The 24,764-nt window shown below is 45.5% G+C and overlaps 1 protein-coding gene across 1 annotated transcript in view; it reads right to left on the bottom strand.

The window, feature by feature from the left end:
* Positions 1-261: 261 nt before the first annotated feature.
* The window catches only part of LOC135514164 (hemicentin-1-like), a 74,560-nt gene continuing 50,057 nt past the window's right edge, over positions 262-24,764 (bottom strand). The window contains exons 32-81 of the mRNA XM_064937417.1: positions 24,545-24,687; positions 24,283-24,433; positions 23,921-24,154; positions 23,693-23,806; positions 23,369-23,556; positions 22,965-23,061; positions 22,644-22,805; positions 22,399-22,512; positions 22,090-22,286; positions 21,856-21,937; positions 21,605-21,736; positions 21,317-21,460; positions 21,006-21,165; positions 20,783-20,907; positions 20,496-20,679; positions 20,282-20,379; positions 18,037-18,306; positions 17,695-17,888; positions 17,511-17,592; positions 17,270-17,406; positions 17,017-17,158; positions 14,572-14,716; positions 14,344-14,471; positions 13,996-14,152; positions 13,763-13,884; positions 13,501-13,665; positions 13,284-13,391; positions 13,007-13,141; positions 12,759-12,893; positions 12,363-12,632; positions 12,053-12,243; positions 11,755-11,968; positions 11,507-11,641; positions 11,197-11,387; positions 10,317-10,398; positions 8,359-8,529; positions 8,054-8,206; positions 7,739-7,876; positions 7,276-7,397; positions 6,909-7,149; positions 6,652-6,711; positions 6,407-6,526; positions 5,937-6,071; positions 5,665-5,784; positions 5,435-5,560; positions 5,181-5,309; positions 4,784-5,077; positions 4,464-4,583; positions 4,221-4,347; positions 262-1,493 (exon numbers count right to left, since the gene is read on the bottom strand). Of these exons, the coding sequence (XP_064793489.1) occupies positions 1,115-1,493; positions 4,221-4,347; positions 4,464-4,583; positions 4,784-5,077; positions 5,181-5,309; positions 5,435-5,560; positions 5,665-5,784; positions 5,937-6,071; positions 6,407-6,526; positions 6,652-6,711; positions 6,909-7,149; positions 7,276-7,397; positions 7,739-7,876; positions 8,054-8,206; positions 8,359-8,529; positions 10,317-10,398; positions 11,197-11,387; positions 11,507-11,641; positions 11,755-11,968; positions 12,053-12,243; positions 12,363-12,632; positions 12,759-12,893; positions 13,007-13,141; positions 13,284-13,391; positions 13,501-13,665; positions 13,763-13,884; positions 13,996-14,152; positions 14,344-14,471; positions 14,572-14,716; positions 17,017-17,158; positions 17,270-17,406; positions 17,511-17,592; positions 17,695-17,888; positions 18,037-18,306; positions 20,282-20,379; positions 20,496-20,679; positions 20,783-20,907; positions 21,006-21,165; positions 21,317-21,460; positions 21,605-21,736; positions 21,856-21,937; positions 22,090-22,286; positions 22,399-22,512; positions 22,644-22,805; positions 22,965-23,061; positions 23,369-23,556; positions 23,693-23,806; positions 23,921-24,154; positions 24,283-24,433; positions 24,545-24,687 (7,763 nt within the window). The 3' untranslated portion in view covers positions 262-1,114. The remainder of the gene's footprint in view (positions 1,494-4,220; positions 4,348-4,463; positions 4,584-4,783; positions 5,078-5,180; positions 5,310-5,434; positions 5,561-5,664; positions 5,785-5,936; positions 6,072-6,406; positions 6,527-6,651; positions 6,712-6,908; positions 7,150-7,275; positions 7,398-7,738; positions 7,877-8,053; positions 8,207-8,358; positions 8,530-10,316; positions 10,399-11,196; positions 11,388-11,506; positions 11,642-11,754; positions 11,969-12,052; positions 12,244-12,362; positions 12,633-12,758; positions 12,894-13,006; positions 13,142-13,283; positions 13,392-13,500; positions 13,666-13,762; positions 13,885-13,995; positions 14,153-14,343; positions 14,472-14,571; positions 14,717-17,016; positions 17,159-17,269; positions 17,407-17,510; positions 17,593-17,694; positions 17,889-18,036; positions 18,307-20,281; positions 20,380-20,495; positions 20,680-20,782; positions 20,908-21,005; positions 21,166-21,316; positions 21,461-21,604; positions 21,737-21,855; positions 21,938-22,089; positions 22,287-22,398; positions 22,513-22,643; positions 22,806-22,964; positions 23,062-23,368; positions 23,557-23,692; positions 23,807-23,920; positions 24,155-24,282; positions 24,434-24,544; positions 24,688-24,764) is intronic.

A 24,764-nucleotide genomic window follows, 5' to 3' on the forward strand; every position in this document is an offset into this window, starting at 1 on the left:
TGTGCAAAATGACTTATCTGGCTAATACTGGGGGCCGGTGTGAGGGCCACTTTCAAATTCTCTTTGATTTTCAAATCAAAATCAAATCAAATTTATTTGTCACATACACATGGTTAGCAGATGTTAATGCGAGTGTAGCGAAATGCTTGTGCTTCTAGTTCCGACAATGCAGTAATAACCAACAAGTAATCTAACTAACAATTCCTAAACTACTGTCTTATACACAGTGTAAGGGGTGTGTTTCATGTATAATACTATTCTTTTGGTTTACAAATTAACAGTTCTAGTTCAGCAAAATGTTTTTGCTACTTCCTACCCCCCATAGTTTTTAACCCTGCACCTTTTAGACACATTAAGAAAGATGGATGGCTAAATCAGAATACTATAGTCTAATGACTAAAACGGTTGAAGCAGAAAGGGACATTGATGTCCATATTGTGGCCCTACTACCTGAGGACAACTCCATTCAAAACAGATTCCGATAAGTGCAAACAATCTCAAACCGTCTTGTACTTGTACTTGTACTGCTTAAGATGGTTTAGTCCAGGCCAGGTGAAGCAATCTTTTCTTATCGATTTGTTATTGCAATGCAAACACCATTTCCCTTACTGAATCAACAAAGCTGTCAAATACCTTCAGAATAGCACCTTATAGCTGGTTCAAGTGACAACAATGACTTCAAAAATGATAGAAAAACACATGGGATAAAATAATATTGCCACACCTGTAGCATTATCACAATATAAATAACTACACGCCATTCTAATGCTACAGGACCATCTTTGGAGTGTTCATTGTAATGAATCCAACAAATCGTATAAAAGGTCAATTTCTTTACAAGAACATATTTTGGCAAAATTGTGTCCCCACAGTTTAAGATCCATTTCAATCCAGTTTACTTACTGTACCAGAGGGTCCAAATATCCATGAAATCCTTAGTGTTAATACTGTTTACCTTGTCTCATTATTAGTGCTTTCTTGGCTTGGTTAGCACGCTCTGTCTCACAGGCCTCCAGGCTGTGGGCCTGATTCTACAGAGGTTGGTGAAGGAGGGGTCAGTGGCCTCTCAGGGGCACACACAGTCAGTTCCAGCCATCTGCTGGGGGGGCTCATCTCAGTAGGGGTATCTAGAGATGGAGATGTAGATGATGAAGATGCTCTGGTATGTGATGCGGCCCTGTGTGGAGAGGGTGGTGGCCTGCACCCCGAGACGCACCAGGCCTGACCTCTGCAGGGGCCGCATGGTGAAGATGATGCCCCTGCCTGCCTCGTCCCTGATGCCAAACATCTGGCCCCCTGGACCCCCCTCATTGCCCTGCTCCAGAATGGTGAAGGATGTTATCTCCTGCAACACCCCCCCCTCCGAGAAGGCAGACAGGCGCACCACGTTGTGATTGGCTGGGATGCCCAGGGGGAGGGTCAACAGCTTGTACTGCAGTAGCAGAGGGGAACCCCCAGAGCCACAGTCCTGAGAGCAGGGTTTGTAGCACGTCCTGCCATGGAGAGAGAAGAGTCAACTGTTACACTTTCAGAGGTACTGATACCGTCAGGCTCCAAAGGTCAGTGACATACTATATCTAATGTACAACAGTGTAAGGGGTGTGTTTCATGTATAATACTAATTGAGTATTCTTTTGGTTTACAAATTAACAGTTCTAGTTCAGCAAAATGTTTGATTGTTTAGAGGGACCACTGATCGTGACTTACTACATACATAGATAACTGGACAACAATGACTTCATGGTGGTGTGATAAGGTACAACATGACCACCTTTAGTCCACACACAGAGACACATACACAGGTCTCCCTCGCAATCCATTTGGCAAATCTGACCATAATTCTATTCTCCTGATTCCTGCTTACAAGCAAACATTAAAGCAGGAAGCACCAGTGACTTGATCAATAAAAAAAGGGGTCAGATGCAGCAGATGCTAAGCTACAGGACTGTTTTGCTAGAACAGACTGGAATATGTTCCCGGGACACGTCCGATGGCATTGAGGAGTACACCACATCAGTCATTGGCTTCATCAATAAGGGTAACGATGACGTCATCCCCACCATGGCTTCTGGTTGGGGTACATACCCCAACCAGAAGCCATGGATAACAGGCAATATCCGTACTGAGCTAAAGGCTAGAGTTACCGCTTTCAAGGAGCGGGACTCTAACCCGGAAGCTTAGAAGAAATCCCGCTATGCCCTCCGACGAACCATCAAACAGGCAAAGCATCAATACAGTACTAAGATCGAATAGTACTAAACCGGCACTGACACTTGTTGGATGTGGCAGGGCTTGCAAACCATTGCAGACTACAAAGGGAAGTACAGCTGAGAGCTGCCCAGTAACACAAGCCTACCCAAATAGCTAAACTACTTCTATGCTTGCTTCGAGGCATTTAACTGAAACATGCATGTGATTACCAGCTGTTCTGGAAGACTGTGTGATCAACACTCCGCAGCCGATGTGAGAAAAGACCTTTAAACAGGTCAACATTCACAAGGCCGCAGGGCCAGACAGATTACCAGGACGTGTACTGCGAGCATGCGCTGACCAACTGGCAAGTGTCTTCACTGACATTTTTAACCTCTCCTTGTCCGAGTCTGTAATACCAACATGTTTCAAGTAGACCACCTATAGTCCCTGTGCCCAAGAACACCAAGGTAACCAGTCTAAATGACTACCGACCCATAGCACTCACATCTGTAACTATGAAGTGCTTTGAAAGGCTGGTCATGGATCACATCAACTCTATCATCCCAGAAACCCTAGACCCACTTCAATTTGCATAACTCCCTAACAGATCCACAGGTGATGCAATCTCTATTGCACTCCACACTGCCCTTTCTCACCTGGACAAAAGGAACATCTATGTGAGAATGCTATTCATTGGCTACAGCTCATCGTTCAACACCACAGTGGCCTCAAAGCTCATCAATAAGCTATGGACCCTGGGACTAAACACCTCCCTCTGCAACTGGATCCTAGACTTCCTGACGGACCGCCGCCAGGTGGTAAGGGTCAGTAACAACACATCCGCAATGTTGATCCTCAACACAGGGGCCCCTCAGGGGTGCATGCTCAGTCTCCTCCTGTAATTCCTGTTCATTCATGACTGCAAGGCCAGGCATTACTCCAACACCATCATTAAGTTTGCCGATGACACAACAGTGGGAGGCCTGATCACCGACAACGACGAGACAGCCTATAGGGAGAAGGTCAGAGACCTGGCCGTGTGGTGCCAGGACAACAAGCTCTCCCTCAACATGATCATGACAAAGGAGATGATTGTGGACTACAGGAAAAAGAGGACCGAGCACGCCCCCCCCCTTCTCATCGACGGGGCTGTAGTGGAGCAGGTTGAGAGCTTCAAGTACCTTGGTGTCCACATCACCAACAAACTAACATGGTCCAAGCACACCAAGGCAGTTGTGAAGAGGGCACAACAAAACCTATTCCCCCTCAGGAGAAAGAATGAACAAATTTGGCATGGGTCTTCAGATCCTCAAAAGGTTCTGCAGCTGCACCATCAAGAGCATCCTGACAGGTTGCATCACTACCTGGTATGGCAACTGCTCGCCCTCCGACCGCAAGGCACTACATCACTGGGGCCAAGCTTCTTGCAATCCAGGACTTCTATACCAGGCGGTGTCATAGGAAGGCCCTAAAAATTGTCAAAGACTCCAGCCACCCTAGTAATAGACTGTTCTCTCTACTACCGCACTGCAAGCGGTACCGGAGTGTCAAGTCTAGGTCCAAGAGGCTTCGAAACAGCTTCTACCCCCAGGCCATAAGACTCTTGAACATCTAATCAAATGGCTTCCCCGGATTATTTGCATTGCCCCCCTTTACACTGCTGCTAATCTCTGTTGTTATCATCTATGCATAGTCACTGTAATAACCCTACCTACATGTACATATTACCTCGACTAACCGGTGTCCCCGCACATTGACTCTGTACCGGTTACCCCCCCCCCCCCCGTGTATATTCTCGCTATTGTTATTTTACTGCTGCTCTTTAATTACCTGTTACTTTTATTTCTTATTCTTATTTGTACTGCATTGTTGGTTAGGGGCTGGTAAGTAAGCATTTCACTGTAAGGTCTACACCTTTTGTATTAGGTGCATATGACTAATTTGATTTGATTACAAAGATACTCTGGAAACGATCTGTCTAACCACATATTGCAAACACACAGTGGTGTTTTATTGAAGCTCCATACCCTGGGCTTCCTCCTTTCTGATAGGATGCAGGGCAGGGCGTGTCCAAACACTGATATCCTCCACGAGTGTTGAAGCACATCTGGTTGTGTCCACACTGGATGCCTTGTACTGCACACTCATCAATGTCTGCAAACATCAGAAAGGAAACTCCGTATCTGTATGTATGTGTTCTTGGCAATGTAAACCTAGTCGTGGTGGGTGGTTTATGTCGTGTTTATGTGTATTATTAATTTTCTCCATACCTGTGCAGCTCCTGCCGTTGGGTAACAGCTGGTAGCCTGTAGGACAGAGGCACTGGAAACCCCCTATTGTGTTCCGGCACTCATGTTGGCATGGGTTCCTCAGCAAGCACTCATCCACATCTGTACAGAGACCAATGACACAATGAGGTGAGCAAGACGTACCACACTCAACTCCCTTGCTTGTGGCCTTTGCTTACAGACATTCAAATCAAATTAGAAGCTGCAAAACGTTTTCTTCATCTTGTCCACAAACACAGATGCCAAATATATGACTGAACGGGAATCCTACTACTTCGGGGGGGGGGGGAGAGACGACTCACCGACACATGTGCCATCTCTGTTGGTATAGCCTATGGGGCAGCTCTGTCTGGTGATGCGAGATACCCCATGATGCCGAGAGGGAATGGGCCTACCCAGCGATGACACCAGCTGTGGGCGCAGTCTTGCCCTGACACGGCTACTGTTGGAGAAGACCTGTCCTCTCTCTAGACCAGCACAAGAGCGCCCATCCCCCGTTAACACAGTGCCTGGTGGGCAGAGGCACCGGAAGCTGCCTGGCATGTTACGGCACTGGTGGGCACAGGGGATTGGCATCTGTAGGCACTCATCAATGTCTGAAAGGCAAAACAAGACTCAGACACTACTCAAGATTTTATTGGACAGTAGCATATTGTTTACTGTAGTAATACATGTCTATGCCAAAATGAAGTGTCTTACCCAGGCATGGACGGCCCACCCCCTGGGACTGATAACCTCTGGGGCAGACACAGCCGTACCCCCCAATGGTGTTCTGACATATCTGGCTGTAACGGCACAAGTGGCTTCCATCCTGGCATTCGTCCACATCTGTGAATCACAATGATGGTAAACACAGGGCATACTGTAATGATAGGATCAGCATTCTCACACCACAAACCTGCGTGCAACAACATTCAAAGTAAAAGATGGGTGAAGTATAAATGGCATCATACCCACGCAGGCTCCATTCTCTCCCATTCTCATGCCAGCTGGGCAGCTGTCGAAACACTGGTAGCCTCCCTCTGTGTTGCGGCACTGCTGGTGAGTTGGGCACACATTCCTGCTGCACTCGTTGATGTCTGTATACAAATAAACACAAAGGGTTAGAGATTCCACAATTTAACTTGTATGAAAGATTTGATTCTGTTGATAATATCATCAGTGAGTCACAGGGTCCACTGACCCAGACAGCGCTGGCCAGACAGCTGGTAGCCAGGGTTGCAGACACAGCGGAAGGAGCCCAGGGTGTTCAGACACTGCTGCTGACACGGGGAGAGAGACGACTCCTGGCACTCATCCACATCTGAAACTCACACCACAGGTCAAACTCTGTAACTAATATGCTTTATTGTCAGGACCCTATTATAAGATGGAGACTAGAATGTATTCTATTCAGTGGATGACTTAAAATAATCCCCCCTCCCAAAAAAGTGTATTTGTTGTGAATAGACTTGCCTTCACAGCTGGATCCCATGGCGCTGGGCTTGAAGCCTGGGACACATTTAGCCTGGCAGCGGTATGTGCCAACCGTGTTCACACACTGCTGGTTGTAGTGGCACATGTGGGAGCCCTGGGCACATTCATCAATATCTGTAGAGAGATACCACATGTGAGGTCAAACACAAGAACACTGTCTGCAATACAGCAGTAGGATGTATACCTTCACAGTGATAATATCACCCTGGAACCAAATAGTACGTGTGCTAGCTAACTGATTCTGTTTACATTTTATCCCCCAACATTCTTTTTTTTTTTTTTTTTTACAAATTTCAAAATAGATTACCTTCTAAATATAGCATACAAATCACCATGGTACCAGATCCCTTTACAGACCGATCACTTACTGTAACGTAATCTAATTAGGAGATACTGTATAACGGTGAGATAAAGTATGCAGCATTCAGTTAGTGTTTCCTGTGGCTGACCTTGACATGTGTTGGTTTCTGGGGAGATGGTGAAGCCAGAGGGACAGGCACAGGAGAAGCCACCCATCACATTGTTGCAGGAATGTGAGCAAGGCGACTCGGCAGCACATTCATCCTCATCTAAGCATTCAGATACAATTTTAAAGGTAATATGCATTAATGAGTTAATTGAATTGCAAACTACAAAATAACATTGGTCGATCCAACAAAGAAATTGAAGAAGGGAAAAGGTATACAAAACATACCTGTACAGTAAGAGGCTGTATCCAGGACAAAACCTTCTGGGCATGTTTTTCCATCCCCATCTAAAGACAAAGGTGCACATTCAATCCATGAGCAGATGATGCTACTGTATCACAACTTTAAACAATGAAAATTACATCTTAAAAATGAATGTGTTTGCTACAGTACATCTGTTAAAATTCAAGTGTTTGACTGACTGTCTGTTAGTCTGTATTGTGTTAGCCTGCCTTGTGGTAATCTGTCTTATATTTCCACTAACCAGGTAGGAGTAGGGAGGCTGTGATCTGGAAGTCCAGACTGAGAGTGAACATGCTGTAGATGCCATCCATCTGGGACACCTTGATGAGCTGCAGCAGTGGCCCCTGATGTTCCTCTCGGCCCTCGTAGATGATGGAGTGGTTACAGCGCAGTACCATGGGACCGTCTACTCTCTGGTGGGCCTGGGACGACCATGAGTACAGCTGCCCTGGTCCCGTTTGCACGTATGACTCATCAAACTCCTGCATGACACAAAGCAATCATCATATTAGAGATAGATTATGTTGAGATTTAATTAAGACTTTTAAGGTTTGTCACAGTCAGGGACTTCAGCTGGCCTTAGGATGACAGTGTTAATCATTACACACCTGCAGATTGAGATGGGAGGTTGATAATGTCAGAGGGACAAAGCCGTTGATAACAATGTCTATTAGGAGAGCCCCCTCTGAGTCCAGACCTCTGGCTACATGGGTCAACTGAAGGATCTCTCCTGGTTACAAACACAAACACAACATTCAAATACATCTGGGATACATTATAAAACAGTCACTTGGGAGAGTTGTCTGTCTGAAGAGGACCCACTCCATATTTTTTGGGGTTCTTATTGAAGTTGCCAAAGGAGTACGTCATTGAAACCAGATCCTCGTAATAATTTTAAAAAACTGCAGTCATGGAGAACTATGCTCTCTGCTGGTTCTCTTATGTACAGATTTAAAGGGACAATGCCGCTTACGAGAGACAACCACTGTTATAGGACTACATTTACAGCAGAGTAAACCTTAGTTCAGGTTAATTTACAGGATGTTATTGTATCTGTTCTTCAGTGCTGACCTGTGTCAAACTCCAGCTGTGACTCCTGTCTGAACAGGCCCTGGGTCAGGGAGTAGCCGTTCCTGGCTGCTCCAGTCTGCAGTACTGTGGTCCAGTAGATGGGAGCAAACACAGACACCAACACCCGTAGTAATGGACCTGCAAAACATCAGTAGTTAGACCACAGCCTCTATGGAAATACCTCTGAGCAAAGTGTGATAGGTCAGGATACAGCAATGATCAGTGGCTGAGTGATCTATGTGCTTGATTATGGGAAATGCTTCTGAGAGGCTCCTACTGGTTACTGTAAGACATCTCTCACACTCCCATACTCACCCACACTAGGAGGTATGTTGTCCAGGTGGGCCTGCAGGGTGCTGGTGCCCTCTTCTGGGTTATCTGTGATGTTAGCCTCCAGGAACGACACCCCAAACTCCCTATCATTCACCACCCCTATCAGACTCCCCCTGGCCTTACGAGGGGCCTCCCCTTCAGTCAACAGAGACAGATACATAAGTATTAAGTTATACATTATTTAAGAGTAGCTGTAGTACTATACCTTCTATGTACACACATTATTTAATTGTTAAATTCAGCTGCGTCCGTTTGGAGTGACAGGAGAACAGTTCAAACACCCGTACCTGGACAGAGTCCAATCTGACATCTCCTGGAGTCCCTACTGGGAGCGTCACATGATTTCCCCCCATTGGCCAGCTCTGGATTGTTGCATAACCTGATTCGCTCCTGATTCCCTCGACCACAGGTGGTGCTGCATGGGCCCCAATCCTCCCAGTTAGAATAACCTCCATTGACTGTGGCAGGAGAGGGAGAGTTGGGAGGGAGACGGAGATCATCCATATAGAGAATTAAATAAACAATCCATAATTACTATTGTGTGTTTTCTTATTCCTTTGATATAATGGAACGAGAGGATCTAATTGTAGGAATATTAGATTTATTTTATTTTATTTATTTATTTATTTATAGGGGACAATCAACATTAATCAACATGAATATTACAATAATGCAACAACCATGTAAATGTGCCGGGGTTCGCCAAAAGCTCATTTGGGCCTGTGTAAAGGTAAGGGCCTTTGCACAGCCACTATACAAATACTGACTAAAACAATACAAAATACAAATACATTACATCCAATAATATAGAACTCTAACAACAACAACACCATCAACTGTCGTCTTACATATGAAGAACCACAGATAACTCTGAACAGGTTTGGATAGATTTGAGCCATGTTTTCAATAAAAATGTAAAAATACAATAATCAGTGCAGCTCCTCAAGTCCATGGGCATTGCATTCCAGTATATTGTAGCTCTAACAGAGAAGACTGACTGACCGATTTTACTGTGTCGAAAAGGGACACAATCCCCTCTTACTGCACTTGTTACTCTGGAGGTGCTTTCCTTGAGCATTATACTGTATGCCGGCATAGGGGTGGAGGGACAAGAACATGCAGGATCTTAAAGACAAGGCTTGCATCTACATACTGCTTAAAGCTATCCAGACTAAATAAATTATGTTTGTAAATTATATGACAATGGTGGTAACTGTTTGGTTTGTCATCAAAAATCTTAAGTGTTTGTTTGTAGAGTGATTCAATTGGTTTCAGAATAGTAGCCCCTGCTTATTTATGACCAGCATGTGAGGCAACATCTGATGTGAGAAGATCACAGCATATATAGCTTGGCGGCCTCCAGAGGAAGGAAAGGTCTTATAGATGTAAAGTTGGACAATCCAAACTTGACCGCGTTAACCATCTTCTTCACATGTTTCTTAAATGTCAAGTTGGAGTCCAAAATGATGCCGAGATACCTGAAGTTTGACACAACTTTCCGATTCTCCCCATGAACAAGAACAACTCGTTGGGAAGAATCAATGGATTTCTTAGAGAAGTACATACAAACAGTCTTGTCGATTATTTAAATGCAGGCAACAATTTGTAATCCATTTTGAAACATCTACCGTAGTGTCAGTTAAATTGTTAACAACTAGTTTAGTTTTTGAGTGTATTGTCTGCATTCATCTGCAAGTTAACTTTTGGGCAAGCAAGTGAGAGATCATTTATATAGATGGTAAACAGAAGAGGATTTAAGCCTGATTAACGTTTTGAAAATGTTTCATGGTACATTGTTTTTTAATACCTGGGTTAAGGATACTGAGTTTCTGTCTCCAAGGTGGCTTTTGTTTGGGACATATATCAAGAGTTGGCATTAAAATGTTATTATCTGCAGATTGCTCATTCTCTTGAAAAGCCATGTTAGCGACAGAGGTTATGGTAACATACACAGAATGTCCTTCTCTGCACCAGATATTATAGGCGACTCAAATATAGATTATTTCAATCATTCATGTTCCACCATTCAGTCTGGATGGCTAATTAGGGGGACTTTACTCCACTCCTCCCAGAATTACATCCTCCATATCAGCCTTTTTTCTGCAGGTGACCTAAACTCCAGACTCTGAAGGGGAGCTTGGTACCCTGGGCCGCTTAGGTGTATGTTGATTCCGGAATGTTTGAATGAAGGCCAGCATTTGGAAATGGAGGTTGTGTGACTGTGTTCATGCTCCACATCACTCACTCTGTACTTTGAGAGAAATGGTCCTCTCAGCGACCCCAGCCTCACTCTCAGCCACACACTGGTACTCCCCTGCGTCTTCTCTCTGACACAGATGGGGACAGATATACATGTCAGGGCATAAACACTTTTAACACAAGCACGTTATCATTGTTCTTCTGAAATATGAGGATCGATATGCTGTTCAGGACCCTCATCATTTAGTGACATTTCTAATTAAACATATTTGCCTTACATTCCACAGTGATTTTATGATTTTTATGTTATTTCAGATATTTAATGGAACTTTCATCCCTTATTGAGACATTTAAAAGCTGACATTTTCTTAAAGGGAATTTAAGGTTTTTCCATTAGCTTGTTTGCAATAAGTGTCATTATGACACCAGAGAGAGGAAGTATCACATTAGAGCACTCTGTAGGAAGGGGAACCATTTGTCTTTGAGAAAGTTTAAGCGGCAGGGCATACAATTACAGCATCAATTACAGAGTTAAAAAAGTTAACATAATTATAGACACAGAACACAACAGTGAGAGAGCCTGGGAACATCCATTTCTGAGCTCCTTCTCACTCCCTCTCCCTCTCTAGATAATACTGTTGGTTTTTTAGAATGAGCTCACTAAAATCTGACTTAGGCCAGACTGGCACGCTGATGTTCGGTCACACAATGTTCCATGACTCAGGACTGCAAATGGAGTGCAGATTGACTGCAGTCAGTGGTCCATCCTCTCCCTCTCATTTCTTGTGTAAGCCTACTCTCTTTTTGTTTTTATAGCCATTTTTTACTCTCAAGATATGAACTCTCAAATTAAACTAACACTGGATAAATAAGATTTCTTAGGGAGACTGTTTGGACAGGTGGGACAGGTCCAGGGTTGTGTTTACCGTGATGCTGTAGATGGCCAAGGAGCCATTATGGAGGGATTGCAGGCGAAGGGAGCGGAGAAGGGGTCTGCCGTCATGGACCCAGCGGAGGACCGGACTGGGGTCTCCATGGACAGGACAGTCCAGCATGGCAGTGCCACTCTGGGCCACAGTCTGAGAGGTGTGGGCCTCTCCCTTCAACACCGGTGGTTCTAAGGAGACATGACCATAACACATCCATTACGAACAGTGTGCCCCTACCAAGGAATATAAAACAATACTAATACAAACAGAAACAGTCTTAAGGTCATGAGGTGTTGAAAGTACTCACCTCTGATGCGGACAAATGAGAGTGCTCTGATGGTGCCCACACTGTTCTCTGCTAGGCACACATAGGTTCCTGCATCCCTCAAGGTCACATTCTCTATTACCAAGGAGCTTCGGCCTGCCTCATCCACACTGGAAACTGAGCGAGAGAGAGACATGTTTGGAGTAATCAATATGATTATTATTATTACTATATACAGTACCTATGACTACATCATATCGATCATAAGAGAACATGGGGCATTGGTGTACCTGGATAGGGGCTGTTGTTAGCGGTCCAGGAGATGACAGGGGTAGGGATGCCCTGGGCGTGGCAAGACAAGCTGAGACTTTGACCTTTGTTCATGGTCACGTCAGCAGGTAACTCCTTGAAGGCGGGTCTCATGTTGACGGACAGGCGGGTGTCCTGTCTCACAGTGCCTGCTGTGTTGGTGGCCACACAGGTGAACACACCACCATCATCTGGCTACAAGGGTGAAAACGTTGATCAGGACCTTCACCTGAACCACCTTCATTATAATGCAATGTAAAACAGAAATGTGTCTCTGACCTCTGCCCTCTCAATGATCAGCTCTCCTGACCGCAGCACAGTGAATTTGCCAGGCAGGCTGGGAACGATGTTACCATCCTTCTTCCATGACACCCTGGGCTCTGGTGAACCCTGAGCCGCACAGGGTAACAAGGCCTGGAAGCCCTGGATGACGGACAACTCCGGCTGACCAACAGGAATCATGGGCGGGACTAGAAGAAAGGCCGAGTCAATTTATTACTGGCAGAGCAGTAACTCTGTACCATGAGACACTGTTATTCCTAATGTCAGGTTAAACCTAAATGTCATATTGACCTCATATCACACTCACTCATTATGACAAGCCTCATGTCATGGCTGGCCCTGCCAGCGAGGTTTTTGGCTGAGCAGGTGTACAGTCCAGCATCACTGCGTTGTGTGGCTGCGATCCTCAGGGTGCCATTGGCAAAGAGCTGTATGTGTGCCCCCTCTGTGAGGGGCCTGCGCTCCCTTTGCCAGGACACCTCCGGCTGGGGCTGTCCGTCTGCCAAACACTCCAGGCTCACTGGCTGGCCCAGGACTGCTGTGTACTCCTCACGAGGAACTCTCAGCACTGGGGGAACTGGAGCAACACAAAAACACATAATACCTTTCACTATTGAGGCCCACACATTCATCTAAGTATCAACAAGTGCCTCCATGCTGTTTGAACAACATGTCTGTGCTCTGTAGAAATGTAGTGTGTTACCTTGCAGTACTAGACGTATCCTTCCTATTGCTGTGCCAGCTTCGTTCTGTGCCAGACACTGGTAGGTGCCCGCATCACCCAGAGTGACTCGAGAGAACTTCAGAGCTCCGTTTGAGAGGAGAGCCAGTTTGTGACCTGAAGAGCCATGGAACGAAGACATCCCAATTGAGAAACAGCAGACTATAAATGACTATTGTGTTATATAATGGCTTGATTTCTGATCAAGTGTCCAAAGAGGGCACTCTCACCAGCTGTTATGGGAACACCCTCTCGTTGCCAGGTGATGGAGGGTCGGGGGAAACCCTGCACCTCGCAAGGCAGAACCGTCCCATGATGCAACACTACTTGTACTTCCTCTGTCATAGGCCTAATCTCAGGGGGCTCTGAGTGGGAGAGGGCAAACCCATTAACATGGTTTATTACACACAGATTATTCAACTGTAAAATGAAGACATAAGAGAGTTACAAGGCAAAAACATGAACAATTACTTTATAACCTTAACAATAATCCACCTGAGGACCCACCTTGCACTGTGAGAGTGATGTGTTTGTGGGTCACTCCTGCAGGGTTCCGGGCAGAGCAGGTGTACCTCCCTGCATGACTGGGGGTAGCAGCTGTGATCTCCAGAACTCCTGGATCCAAACAGTACAGTAACACAACAATGAACACCAAAGTACTAACATGACAGGATCCCTGATGTCAACAGCACCATGTTACCCTCTGTGCAGCAAGTGTACCTACCTGTGGGCAGGACCCGGTAACTTCCTCCCCGGGATCCCAGCTTGGCTCCACTCTTGGTCCAGCTGACAGTGGGCTCTGGGATGCCCTGTGCATGGCATGGCAGGACCACAGGGGCCATTTTGATAGCAGTGACTGTTGTAATGTCATCTTCAATGGTTGGAGCGACTGAGGGACAGAGAGGAGAAATCTCAGTCTGTTCTGCTGTGTGTGAGATGAAAGGGCAGTCTACAAACGTCTGAGTAGGACCTCAAAGCAACAATACCTTGTAGGATGACCTCAATGACCTGGCGCTCCTCTCCAACCTCATTGGCTGCTGTACATTCAAAGTATCCCTCATCCTGATTGGATGGAGAGGAAATTGTCAGAGATCCAGAGGAGAGTAACCTTAAAAAAAAAGTTTAAAAAAGTCAAAGGCAATACTTCAAAATGAATCCATTTGGATTTATGTCCATTGTGTTATAATTCACACAGGAGAGGTCATTCTGCTTCATTTACTTGTATGTGCCAGGATGCTGGTTGGGGTCTAGTGGAGTGCCGTTCCTTTTCCAGGTGACTTTAGGGGCTGGGATACCTGTAGTCTCACAGCTCAGTACGGCTCTCACCCCTGTGGTCACCGTCACATTGTAAGGACCAGGGCTGATCGAGGGACCCACTACAGGGACACAACATTGAGTCATAAGGAATGACATACAGATATGTATGGCATACAAACACATTTGACTGTAAGGCGCTGACTGTAATGCAGTGGCTGAAAATCACTCTGGATAATGTCTAAATGTTCATGTAAAAACGTAAATGTACCGTGTTATGGTGTGATTCTGTACTTCTCTGAGTTGTATTTACCTAACACACGTAAGTCCATCCCACTATGATCTGATCCGGCCTGATTGGACACGGTGCAGTAGTAGCGGCCAGCGTCACTTAGCTGAACAGCCTTTACACGCAGAGAGCCTTCAGACAGCATGGTGTACCTGGGACACACGCAATCAATCAGCGAACTGGACTATCTACCCATCTGTATAAAGACAGTATCCCGACAACCTCTATAGCCTAAGTTAAGTAAGCCCTTACTTGTTATTGTCAGGATCTATAGGGATGCCATTTTTCCTCCACATGACCCGAGGTGAGGTTTCCCCCTCTACTTCACAGGGCAGGACTGCATCCTGCCTGATATGTGCAGTGACCTCAGAGCTGCTCTCTCTGATGACTGGTGGCACTGAGGGAAAAAAGAAAAGAAAACACACGTTGAAATGGATTAAGGTTTAATTGGATGAGTCCAAATTTGAGATTTTTGGTTCCAACCGGCATGTCTTTGTGAGACGCAGAGTAGGTGAACGGAGTATCTCTGCATGCGTGGTTCCCACCCTGAAGCATGGAGGAGGAGGTGTGACAGTGTGAGGGTGCTTTGCTGGCAACACTGTCTGTGATGTATTTAGAATTCAAGGCACACTTAACTAGCAAGGCTACCACAGCATTCTGCAGAGATACGCCATCCCAAACCATTTGGTTTGCGCTTAGTGGGATTATCATTTGTTTTTCGACAGGACATTGACCCAACACACCTCCATGCTGTGTAAGGGCTATTTGACCAAGAAGGAGAGTGATGGAGAGCTGCATCAGATGACCTGGCCTCCACAATTGAGATGGTTTGGGATGATTTGGACCACAGAGTGAAGGAAAAGCAGCCAACAAGTGCTCAACATATGTGGGAACTCCTTCAAGACTGTTGGAAAAGCATTCCAGGCGAAGTTGGTTGAGAGAATGCCAAGAGTGAGCTTGTGTGGCCTACCACGTCGAGGTTGAATCATTGTTGCTCCAAGACATTTTCACTTCACAGTAACAGCACTTACAGTTGATTTGGGCAGCTCTAGCAGGGCAAAAATAGTTGGAAACTGATTTATTGAAAAGTGGCATCCTATGATGGTGCCACTTTAAAAGTTACTGAGCTCTTCAGTAAGACCATCCTACTGCCAATGTTTGTCTACGGAGATTGCATACACTGTATATACACATATCTATATATTAATTATACCGAACAAAAATATAATATAATATGAGCTGAAATAAAAGATCCCAGAAATGTTCTATATGCACAAAAAAGCTTATTTCTCTCAAATTATGTGCAGAAATTTGTTTACATCCCTGTTAGTGAGCATTTCTCCATTGCCAAGATAATCCATCCACTTGACAGGTGTGGTATATCAAGAAGATGATTAAACAGCATGATCATTACACAGGTGCACCTTGTGCTGGGGACAATAAAAGGCCATTCTAAAATGTGCACTTTTGTCACACAACACAATGCCACAGATGTGTCAAGTTTTGAGAGAGCGTGCAATTGGCATGCTGACTGCAGTAATGTCCACCAGAGCTGTTGACAGAGAATTTAATGTTCATTACTCTACCATAAGCCGTATGTCCATCCGGCCTCACAACCACAGACCACGTGTAAGGTTTGCTGATGTCAACGTTGTGAACAGAGTGCCCCATGGTGCCGGTGGGGTTATGGTATGGGCAGGCATAAGCTACGAACAATGAACACATTTGCATTTTATCGATGGCAATTTAAATGCGCAGAGATACCGTGACGAGGTCCTGAGGCCCATTGTTGTGCCATTCGTCCGACGCCATCCCCTCATGTTTCAGCATGGCCCCATGTCGCAAGGATCTGTAAACAGATTTTTGAAAGCTGAAAATGTCCCAGTTCCTCCATAGCCTGCAAACTCACCAAACATGTCACCCATTGAGCCTGTTTGGGATGCTCTGGATCGACATGTAAAACAGTGTGTTCCAGTTCCCGCCAATATCCAGCAACTTCACACAGCCATTGAAATGAAGTGGGACAACATTCCACAGGCCACAATCAACATCCTGGAGATGTGTCACATTGCATGAGGCAAATAGTGATCACACCAGATACGGACTGGTTTTCCGATCCATGCCCCTAAACATTTTTTTTAAGTATCTGTCCCCAATCATGTGAAATCCATAGATTAGGGCCTAATGGATTTTTCTAAATTGACTGATTTCCCTATGAACTGTAACTCAGTAAAATCCTTGAATTGTTGTATGTTGAGTATATATTTTTGTTCAATGTTGTTAGACGGTGAGTGTAGCTGGTGCATGAAGGCGCAGGAGAGCAATGTACTTTACTCAAAAAATAAAGGCACAAGGTAAACAAATACACTTGACCAAAATACCAACGGTAAATATAACGCACGGGTGAACACAGCACCTGTCGAAAAACCAGCCATCATAAACCGAACTGAACATAGAAATAATCACGCACAACAAACATGGGGGAAACAAAGGGTTAAATACATGAACGAGTAATTGGATAATGAAAACCAGGTGTGTAGAAAATAAAGACAAAACCAATGGAAAAGGAAAGATGGTCCCCGAACGCCGCCCGTACAAGGAGTGTGACCGACCTCGGCGGAAGTCATGACAAATGTAAATTAAATTCACTGAATGCATGATCCCAATCCTGTTTAACTCATGATCTCATCAACTCACAGAGGATTTCCACAGTGAAGAAAAGGCTGGTGCTTCCGGCCATGTTGGTGACCACACAGCTGTACTGGCCACTGTCCTGAGGCCTAACATTCTGGATCTCCAGGTACTGACCCCCGGCAAGCCTCTGGATACGACCCCCCAGCTGGAACCAGGAGAGACAGGGAGAGATAGGGAGACAGAGAGAGAGACAGAGTCAATAAGATTATATAACACCATGTATTGTGATTCCTGCCACCCTGACGTCCAGTCTGACCTGTAGTCTCACGTCGTCCTTGTACCATTCTATGTCAGGTGCAGGGTCAAGGTCAGCCTGGCACTCCATAGTCAGGTGTCCTTTGACTGGGACTGACAACAATCTGACATCATCAGAGCCAAGAAGAGTTGGCGGAACTGGAACAGGGAGACACAACCGTTGATAATCAGAATCAGACTTACAAGTACCTTGTCATCTGTTGGCAGGACCAACAAGTATGGCTAGTAAACGCATGTGTGACCTTGAACCCGGACCCAGTGGTTCTTTCCATCCTCGCCCGCTGGGCTGGTAGCCAGACAGGTATAAAGACCTGCATCCTCTACCTAACAACCGAGATATCACTGGTTATTATCTGGTGTTTATCATAATTCAGCAATAAGGTCTGAATGGCAACTAAATGCTGTGTCATTGGGTTTGTGACTCACCTGCACTTGGGTAATCCTAAGAAAGTGTCCATCCTCCTGCACTATCTCACTATCTCCCTGTAAGGGGTGCCCATCCTTGAGCCAGCTGAGGGTAGGAGGAGGGATGCCCTCGGCAGTACACTCCAGCTCCAGAGCAGTGTTCACAGCTACCATCAACTCTTCTGGAGAACTGGAGATGGAAATCTTTGGAGGAACTGTATCGGACAAAACGACGCCATTGTTAAAACACAAAATAAATACTAACATGACATCCCTTTCCTATTGCTTCAGTGGAGTTTTAACTTTTTATCTGTTTGTAGGTTATGTTTGCGTGAATGGAGAATGTTTGTCCTGTCTGCTCACCCAACACAGTGAGGTTGAAGCTCTTGGTGCTGCTGCCAGCCTGGTTGCTGGCGACACAGCTGTAGAGGCCTCTGTCAGAGAGCCCCACATCAGGCAGCTGCAGCCGTGTCTCCTGGCCGTCCAACAGCAGGTTACGGTGCAGGGACAGGGGCTGGCCATCCTTCAGCCAGGTCAGGGAGGGAGGAGGGACACCTCGCGCCTCACAGGTCAGTGTCACCAAGGACCCCCGTACCACTGTGACTGACTCTACAGGCTCCACACCTGGAGGCACTGACACAGAGACAGATACACAGATTAGAGGTTGACCGATTAATCGGAATGGCCGATTAATTAGGGCTGATTTCAAGTTTTCATAACAATCAGAAATCGGTATTTTTGGACACCGATTTGACCAATTTTTTTTTCACACCTTTATTTAACTCAGCAAGTCAGTTACGAACACATTCTTACTTTCAATGACGGCCTAGGAATGGTGGGTAAACTGCCTTGTTCAGGGGCAGAACAACACATTTTTACCTTGTCAGCTCGGGGATTCGTTTTTGCAACCTTCCGGTTACTAGTCCAATGCTCTAACCGCCTGCCTGACATTGCACTCCACGAGGAGCCTGCGTGGCAGGCTGACTACCTGTTACGCGAGGGCAGCAAGAAGCCAAGGTAAGTTGCTAGCTAGCATTAATCTTATATAAAAAACAATCAATCTTAACATAATCACTAGTTAACTACACATGGTTGATGAAATTACTAGTTTATCTAGCGTGTCCTGCTTTGCGGTTCCTGTTAGTTTCTCATCGAATCACAGCCTACTTTGCCAAACGGGTGATTTAGCACTGTCTTTGCACCAAATCTAACCATAAACATCAATGCATTTCTTTAAAATCAATACACAAGTATATATTTTTAAACCTGCATATTAAGTTAATATTTCCTGCTAACATGAATTTCTTATAATTAGTGAAATTGTGTCACTTCTCTTGCATTCCGAGCAAGCAGTCAGGGTATATGCAGCAGTTTGGGCCGCCTGGCTCGTTGCGAACTGTGTGAAATCCATTTATTCCTAACAAAGACCGTAATTAATTTGTCAGAATTGTACATAATTATAACATAACATTGAAGGTTGTACAATGTAACAGCAATATTTAGACTTAGGGATGCCATCCGTTAGATACAATACGGAACGGTTCCGTATTTCACTGAAAAAATAAATGTTTTGTTTTCGAAATTATAGTTTCCGGATTCGACCATATTAATGACCAAAGGCTCGTATTTCTGTGTGTTATTATGTTATAATTAAGTCTATGATTTGATATTTGATAGAGCAGTCTGACAGAGCGATGGTAGGCAGCAGCAGGCTCATAAGCATTCATTCAAACAGCACTTTCATGCGCTTGCCAGCAGCTCTTCGCTGTGCTTCAAGCATTGAGCTGTTTATGACTTCAAGCCTATCAACTCCCGAGTTTAGGCTGGTGTAACTGATGTGAAATGGCTAGCTAGTTAGCAGAGTGCGCGCTAATAGCGTTTCAAACCTCACTCGCTCTGAGACTTGGAGTAGTTGTTCCCCTTGCTCTGCAAGGGCCACGGCTTTTGTGGAGCGATGGGAAACGATGCTTCGAGGATGGCTATTTTCGTGTTCCTGGTTCGAGCCCAGGTAGGGGCAAGGAGAGGGACGGAAGCTATACTGTTACACTGGCAATACTAAAGTGCCTATAAGAACATCCAATAGTCAAAGGTATATGAAATACAAATGGTATAGAGAGAAATAGTCTTATAATTCCTATAATAACTACAACCTAAAAATTCTTACCTGGGAATATTGAAGACTCATGTTAAAAGGAACCACCAGCTTTCATATGTTCTCATGTTCTGAGCAAGGAACTTAAATGTTAGCTTTTTTACATGGCACATATTGCACTTTTACTTTCTTCTCCAACACTTTGTTTTTGCATTATTTAAACCAAATTGAACATGTTTCATTATTTATTTGAGGCTAAATTGATTTTATTGATGTATTATATTAAGTTAAAATAAGTGTTCATTCAGTATTGTTGTAATTGTCATTATTACAAATCAATTTAAAAAAAAGTCTGATTAATCGGTATCGGCTTTTTTTTGTTTCTCCAATAATCGGTATCGGTATTGGTGTTGAAAAATCATAATCGGTTGACCTCTAACACAGATATCAGTACACACAGATACAGCTCCTTCAGATCAGTAGTGTACGCATCAACAGGAGCTGGGGAGTTAGTACCTTGAACCTGTACGTCAAAGTTGAGCTCAGCGAGGCCCGCGCGACTGCGTGCCACACATGTATACATCCCAGAGTCTGCCAGCTGCACTGGAGAAATCCTACACACACAGGGCATATACATAGCTCCAACACACTTTCTAAAACATTATCCTTCATTAAGGCATTTTTATGAGAGAGGAACTAAACTTGACATTTGACATGTGTAGAATCTTACCTAAGTACAGCGTCTGCTGAGAGAAGGCGGGTACGGGGAGACAGGAGCAGGGGGCGTCCATTTCTCAGCCAGCTGATCTGAGGTGGAGGGTTTCCCACTGCCTGGCACTCCAGTGTCACCACACTGTCCTGGGTGGTCTGCACCTCTCTGGGGGCGCTAGTCTCGCCCGAGATAGAGGGGGGTACTGAGGGGCATTACAAAATAGAATCTAAAAAACTTCTGGGAAGATCAGTACCAATTAACTTAGGACATATTTTTGATCAACAGGTATATACAAGACAACAGACCGAGTACAAAGAGGGTGTAGATCTTGTTCTCCTGGCCAGCAGGGCTGACAGCCAGACAGGTGTACGTCCCAGAGTCCTCAGGCCTGAGCCTTAGCAGGGTTAGAGTGCTCCCATCAGGGGCTATGCTGTAATTCAGGAGACAAACATATCAGTGATTACTAAGAGCACAACACTGGTACACAGACCTAGGCTGGAGTCTGCACTGTAAGCAAGACGGACTCACTCTATTTTTTGGGGGTCTGAATCTTCCAGAGTAGCGCCGTTCTTCAGCCAGCTGAGGTGGGGTGCAGGTGTCCCTGTCACTCTGCACTCCAGAGTCAGATCATTGCCCACTGGGGCACTCAGGTCAGACGAGTGGCCAGAGTCCAGGATCGTGGGCGACACTGAAACAAAAGGTCAGCAATATGACTCACAGCACTGACTCAAAGTGGAACAGAGGCCATGCAGAAGGTTGTGGTTCTCTTATAAAATGTGATTCTCTTGGGTTTAATCTAATTTCCAAAGGTTGGAGATAGTGGATAGCCTGTAGCCTACCTTGCACTGTGAGAGTGTAATCCTTCTGAGTCTGTCCCTCCCTGTTCTTGGCCACACAGGTGTAGGTCCCAGCGTGAGAGAGGGTGAGAGGACCCAGCTCCAGCCTGTTGCCTCGTACCGACCACTGCCACTGCAGACTGCTCTCTGGGCAGGAAGAAAACACACCGAGGTCAGCCTAAACCAGCAGCTGGAGGTCTTATTCATTCAATAGCATTAATACAAGTGTCAAAATGTGATCTTGTCAAAACTGAATTTTCACAGTTCATTTATGAAACTTCACCCTCTTACCAATAGGGGTGCCATCCTTCAGCCAGGTGATGCTAGGTACTGGGACCCCTGTAGCTTCACACAACAAGGTGACATGGGAGCCCAGGTTTTGAGTGAGAGACTCATGAAGAGGCCCATCCAGGACAGGGGGAACTGAGGAGAGGAACATCATAGAGAGAATGAGATTCATTATACTGTGACATCTGATATGCCAGTATTACCACATGTAAGAAACATATCTAATTGGAGGGAACATGGGAGGCAAGTCTCACCATGGACAGTCAAGCGGAAGGTCCTGTCCACCTGTCCAGCCACATTGGACACCTTGCAGGTGTAGATTCCAACATCAGCCATCTATGGACAATGAACCATAGATAGTGTGAAACAGAACAACAGTGTTTCACCTTGATACTTAAAACAGGGTTAATCTCATGCTCTCAGTTATCAGTGCTAATGCTTGAGACAGTTAGAGTTGCACAAACTGAAGGTGATGACAGTGTGTTTACCTGCACTCCCATGATCTCCAGTGTCTGCTGGTCCACCTTCAGTCCATTCCCAGCTGCCAGCTGTAGCCCGTTCCTGTACCATGTGACCTCAGGCTCTGGGATCCCGCGAGCCTCACAGCGCAGAGTGACAGACGAGCCCTTCTGAGGGGTCACGAACTCTGACTCAGAGTCAAGGCGGGGCTTCAATGTGGGCAGGACTGTAAACCACAGCCGGAATAAAATAGTAACTGTAAATCCTAATCCAGATATTGTAGCAGGTGAAGTGTGACACTGATGAGGGCAGCACAATACTAGTGTAGTGTTTCTCACCATAAACACTGAGTAGGATGCTCTTCTGGTCCTGGCCTGCTGAGTTGGTGGCAGTGCACACGTACTGTCCTGCATCCTCTAGTCTGGCCCGGGGCAGCTGCAGCATCTGACCTCCTACAGTACAGACAATACACAGATTACAATGCATAGTTTATGTAAAGTGATTTCATCAGACATTTGAGTACACTGGGATATATGAAGCGTGCTATGGGCTCTGGGCAATGAGTTTAGGAGCTAGCTCTGACCTGGCAGGATGTGGATTCCCATGCTGAACTGGAGGATCTGTCCATCTCTGGTCCATGTGATCTCTGGAGGAGGGTACGCCTGGACGTCACACAGCAGGGACACCATGTGTCCCTGGATCACACTCACCTCCTCCTCCCTGCCAGCCACCATGCTTGGGGGAACTGGAGAGGAACATGAATCAACTATCACATGTCACATGCATTCACAATAACACACACACATTCACAGGAAACCAGAAAGTACCCCTGTCCTTCCTGTGTGAATTGAAAGAATCCTCTCAATGTGGTATTTGAATGACATTTATTTATATTCCATCTGACCTTGCACTGTTAGACTGAAGAGCTTTTCCACTGCTCCAACCTTGTTTTCAGCCACACAAAGGTAACCAGCCATGTCTGATACCTGCACACTGAGGACCTGAAAGACAGAATAACATAACACTATTGACCTATACCTCTTTACAAAAAAAACCTGTTTAGATATTTTCAAAAACTCAAAAGTGCTACAATAAAAATAAACATCAAATCAATAAAAACACACAGTACAGCACACAAAGACACAAAAGGCCACAGACTATCCGGTGACAGAGGTCCCTGTATTGCATTATAATATATTAGTGACACCAGCAGAGGAAGGGGGGGGGGGGGCAGGGAGGCGTTGACATTCAACACTGTAATATGCAGTGCATTGCTTTGTTCCAACCATGTCATAATGGGATTCTGACCTGTAATTGTCTCCCGTCCTTACTGATGCTGTGGTGTTGTCCGGAGTGCAGTGGTGTGCCGTCCCTCAGCCAGGAGATTTCTGGTGCTGGATGACCCGTCACATCACAGTGGAGAGCCACTGTGCTGTTCACTATCGCTCCTATCTCCTGCATGAACTCATCCAACTGGCCAGTTATCACTGGGGGAACTGGGCAAACAGGACGTCAACATAGAGAAACATTAGCAAATGACTCCTTGGCCTTTTCATACATTTAATAGTTGTTAGGCTATCACTGAACAATGAGTTGACATAATGACAGGAAGTAGTAAGAAAGCATGCCTACCCAGCACATCCAGGTCAAAGTGCATGCGGTCCTCTCCTGCTTCGTTCACCGCCTGACATGTATATTTTCCAGCATCCTCCTGCTGGACCCGAGGGATCTGGAGCACCTGCCCACCTAGAGAACAACAACATAACACAGCATCACAGTGGAGCTGATGCTGCAGTAATGCCATACTGGTCGTTGTACCGGTTTGTTATCCTAGACCTAGAGGGCATGGACCCCTCTCACCTGGAAGCAGTACCACTCCGTCAGCAGTGGAGAGCTTGTGTCCCTCTCTATACCAGCTAAGATGGGGCGGGGGGATGGCGTTACTCTCACAGGACAGGCTGATGGGATGCCCCAGGACCACCTCTCTCTTCTCAGTTATCTCATCATCTCTGTCCCCTCCCTCCTCTTCTTCATCATCTCCTTTCAGACCCCAGGCTGCTGCACCGTTACTCACCCGATGGAAGATGGGAGGAACTGGGGAGAGAGAGAGAGAAAAATAATGTTCAGTTAGTATCACAAGAGTGCTATGAGATTAGGTTGCATAGTGTGAATGAACGCCTCTTGCCAAGGGCAGACAGTGTCAATTCCATGCGTGGACACACCATGAATGGTGACATAGAAGTCTCTCTTGTCCTCTCCTGCAGCGTTGGTGACCACACAGGTGTATTGTCCCTCATGGGAGAGTATGGCATTGTCTATGTGAAGGAACTGACCACTCTCACGAATACCAGTGTGGGAGTTCCTAGTCAACAACTAGAAACAGAAGGTACAACACCATCACGTTTTCATATTAGCAGAAATATACATCTATTGCGCTAAATAAAATTATGTGAAATAGCTAGACAGACAGAAACACAAACCAACCAGTCCATCTTTGAACCACTGGGTCTTGGGTTCAGGGAAGCCTTTAGCCAGACAGGACAGGGTTAATGAGCCATTGATACGCACTTTCTCATCTCGGCCGCCAAAACTCAGAGATGTAGAGTTGCCTTCAATCTGGGGTGGAACTGATCAAATGAAACAGACATTCAAAATCCTCTCCTGCATTTACATTTCATTTTGTTGATGTTAGACTACATTTTAT

The sequence above is a fragment of the Oncorhynchus masou genome, chromosome 25 (assembly GCF_036934945.1).
Source record: "Oncorhynchus masou masou isolate Uvic2021 chromosome 25, UVic_Omas_1.1, whole genome shotgun sequence".
Taxonomy (NCBI): Eukaryota; Metazoa; Chordata; class Actinopteri; order Salmoniformes; family Salmonidae; genus Oncorhynchus; species Oncorhynchus masou.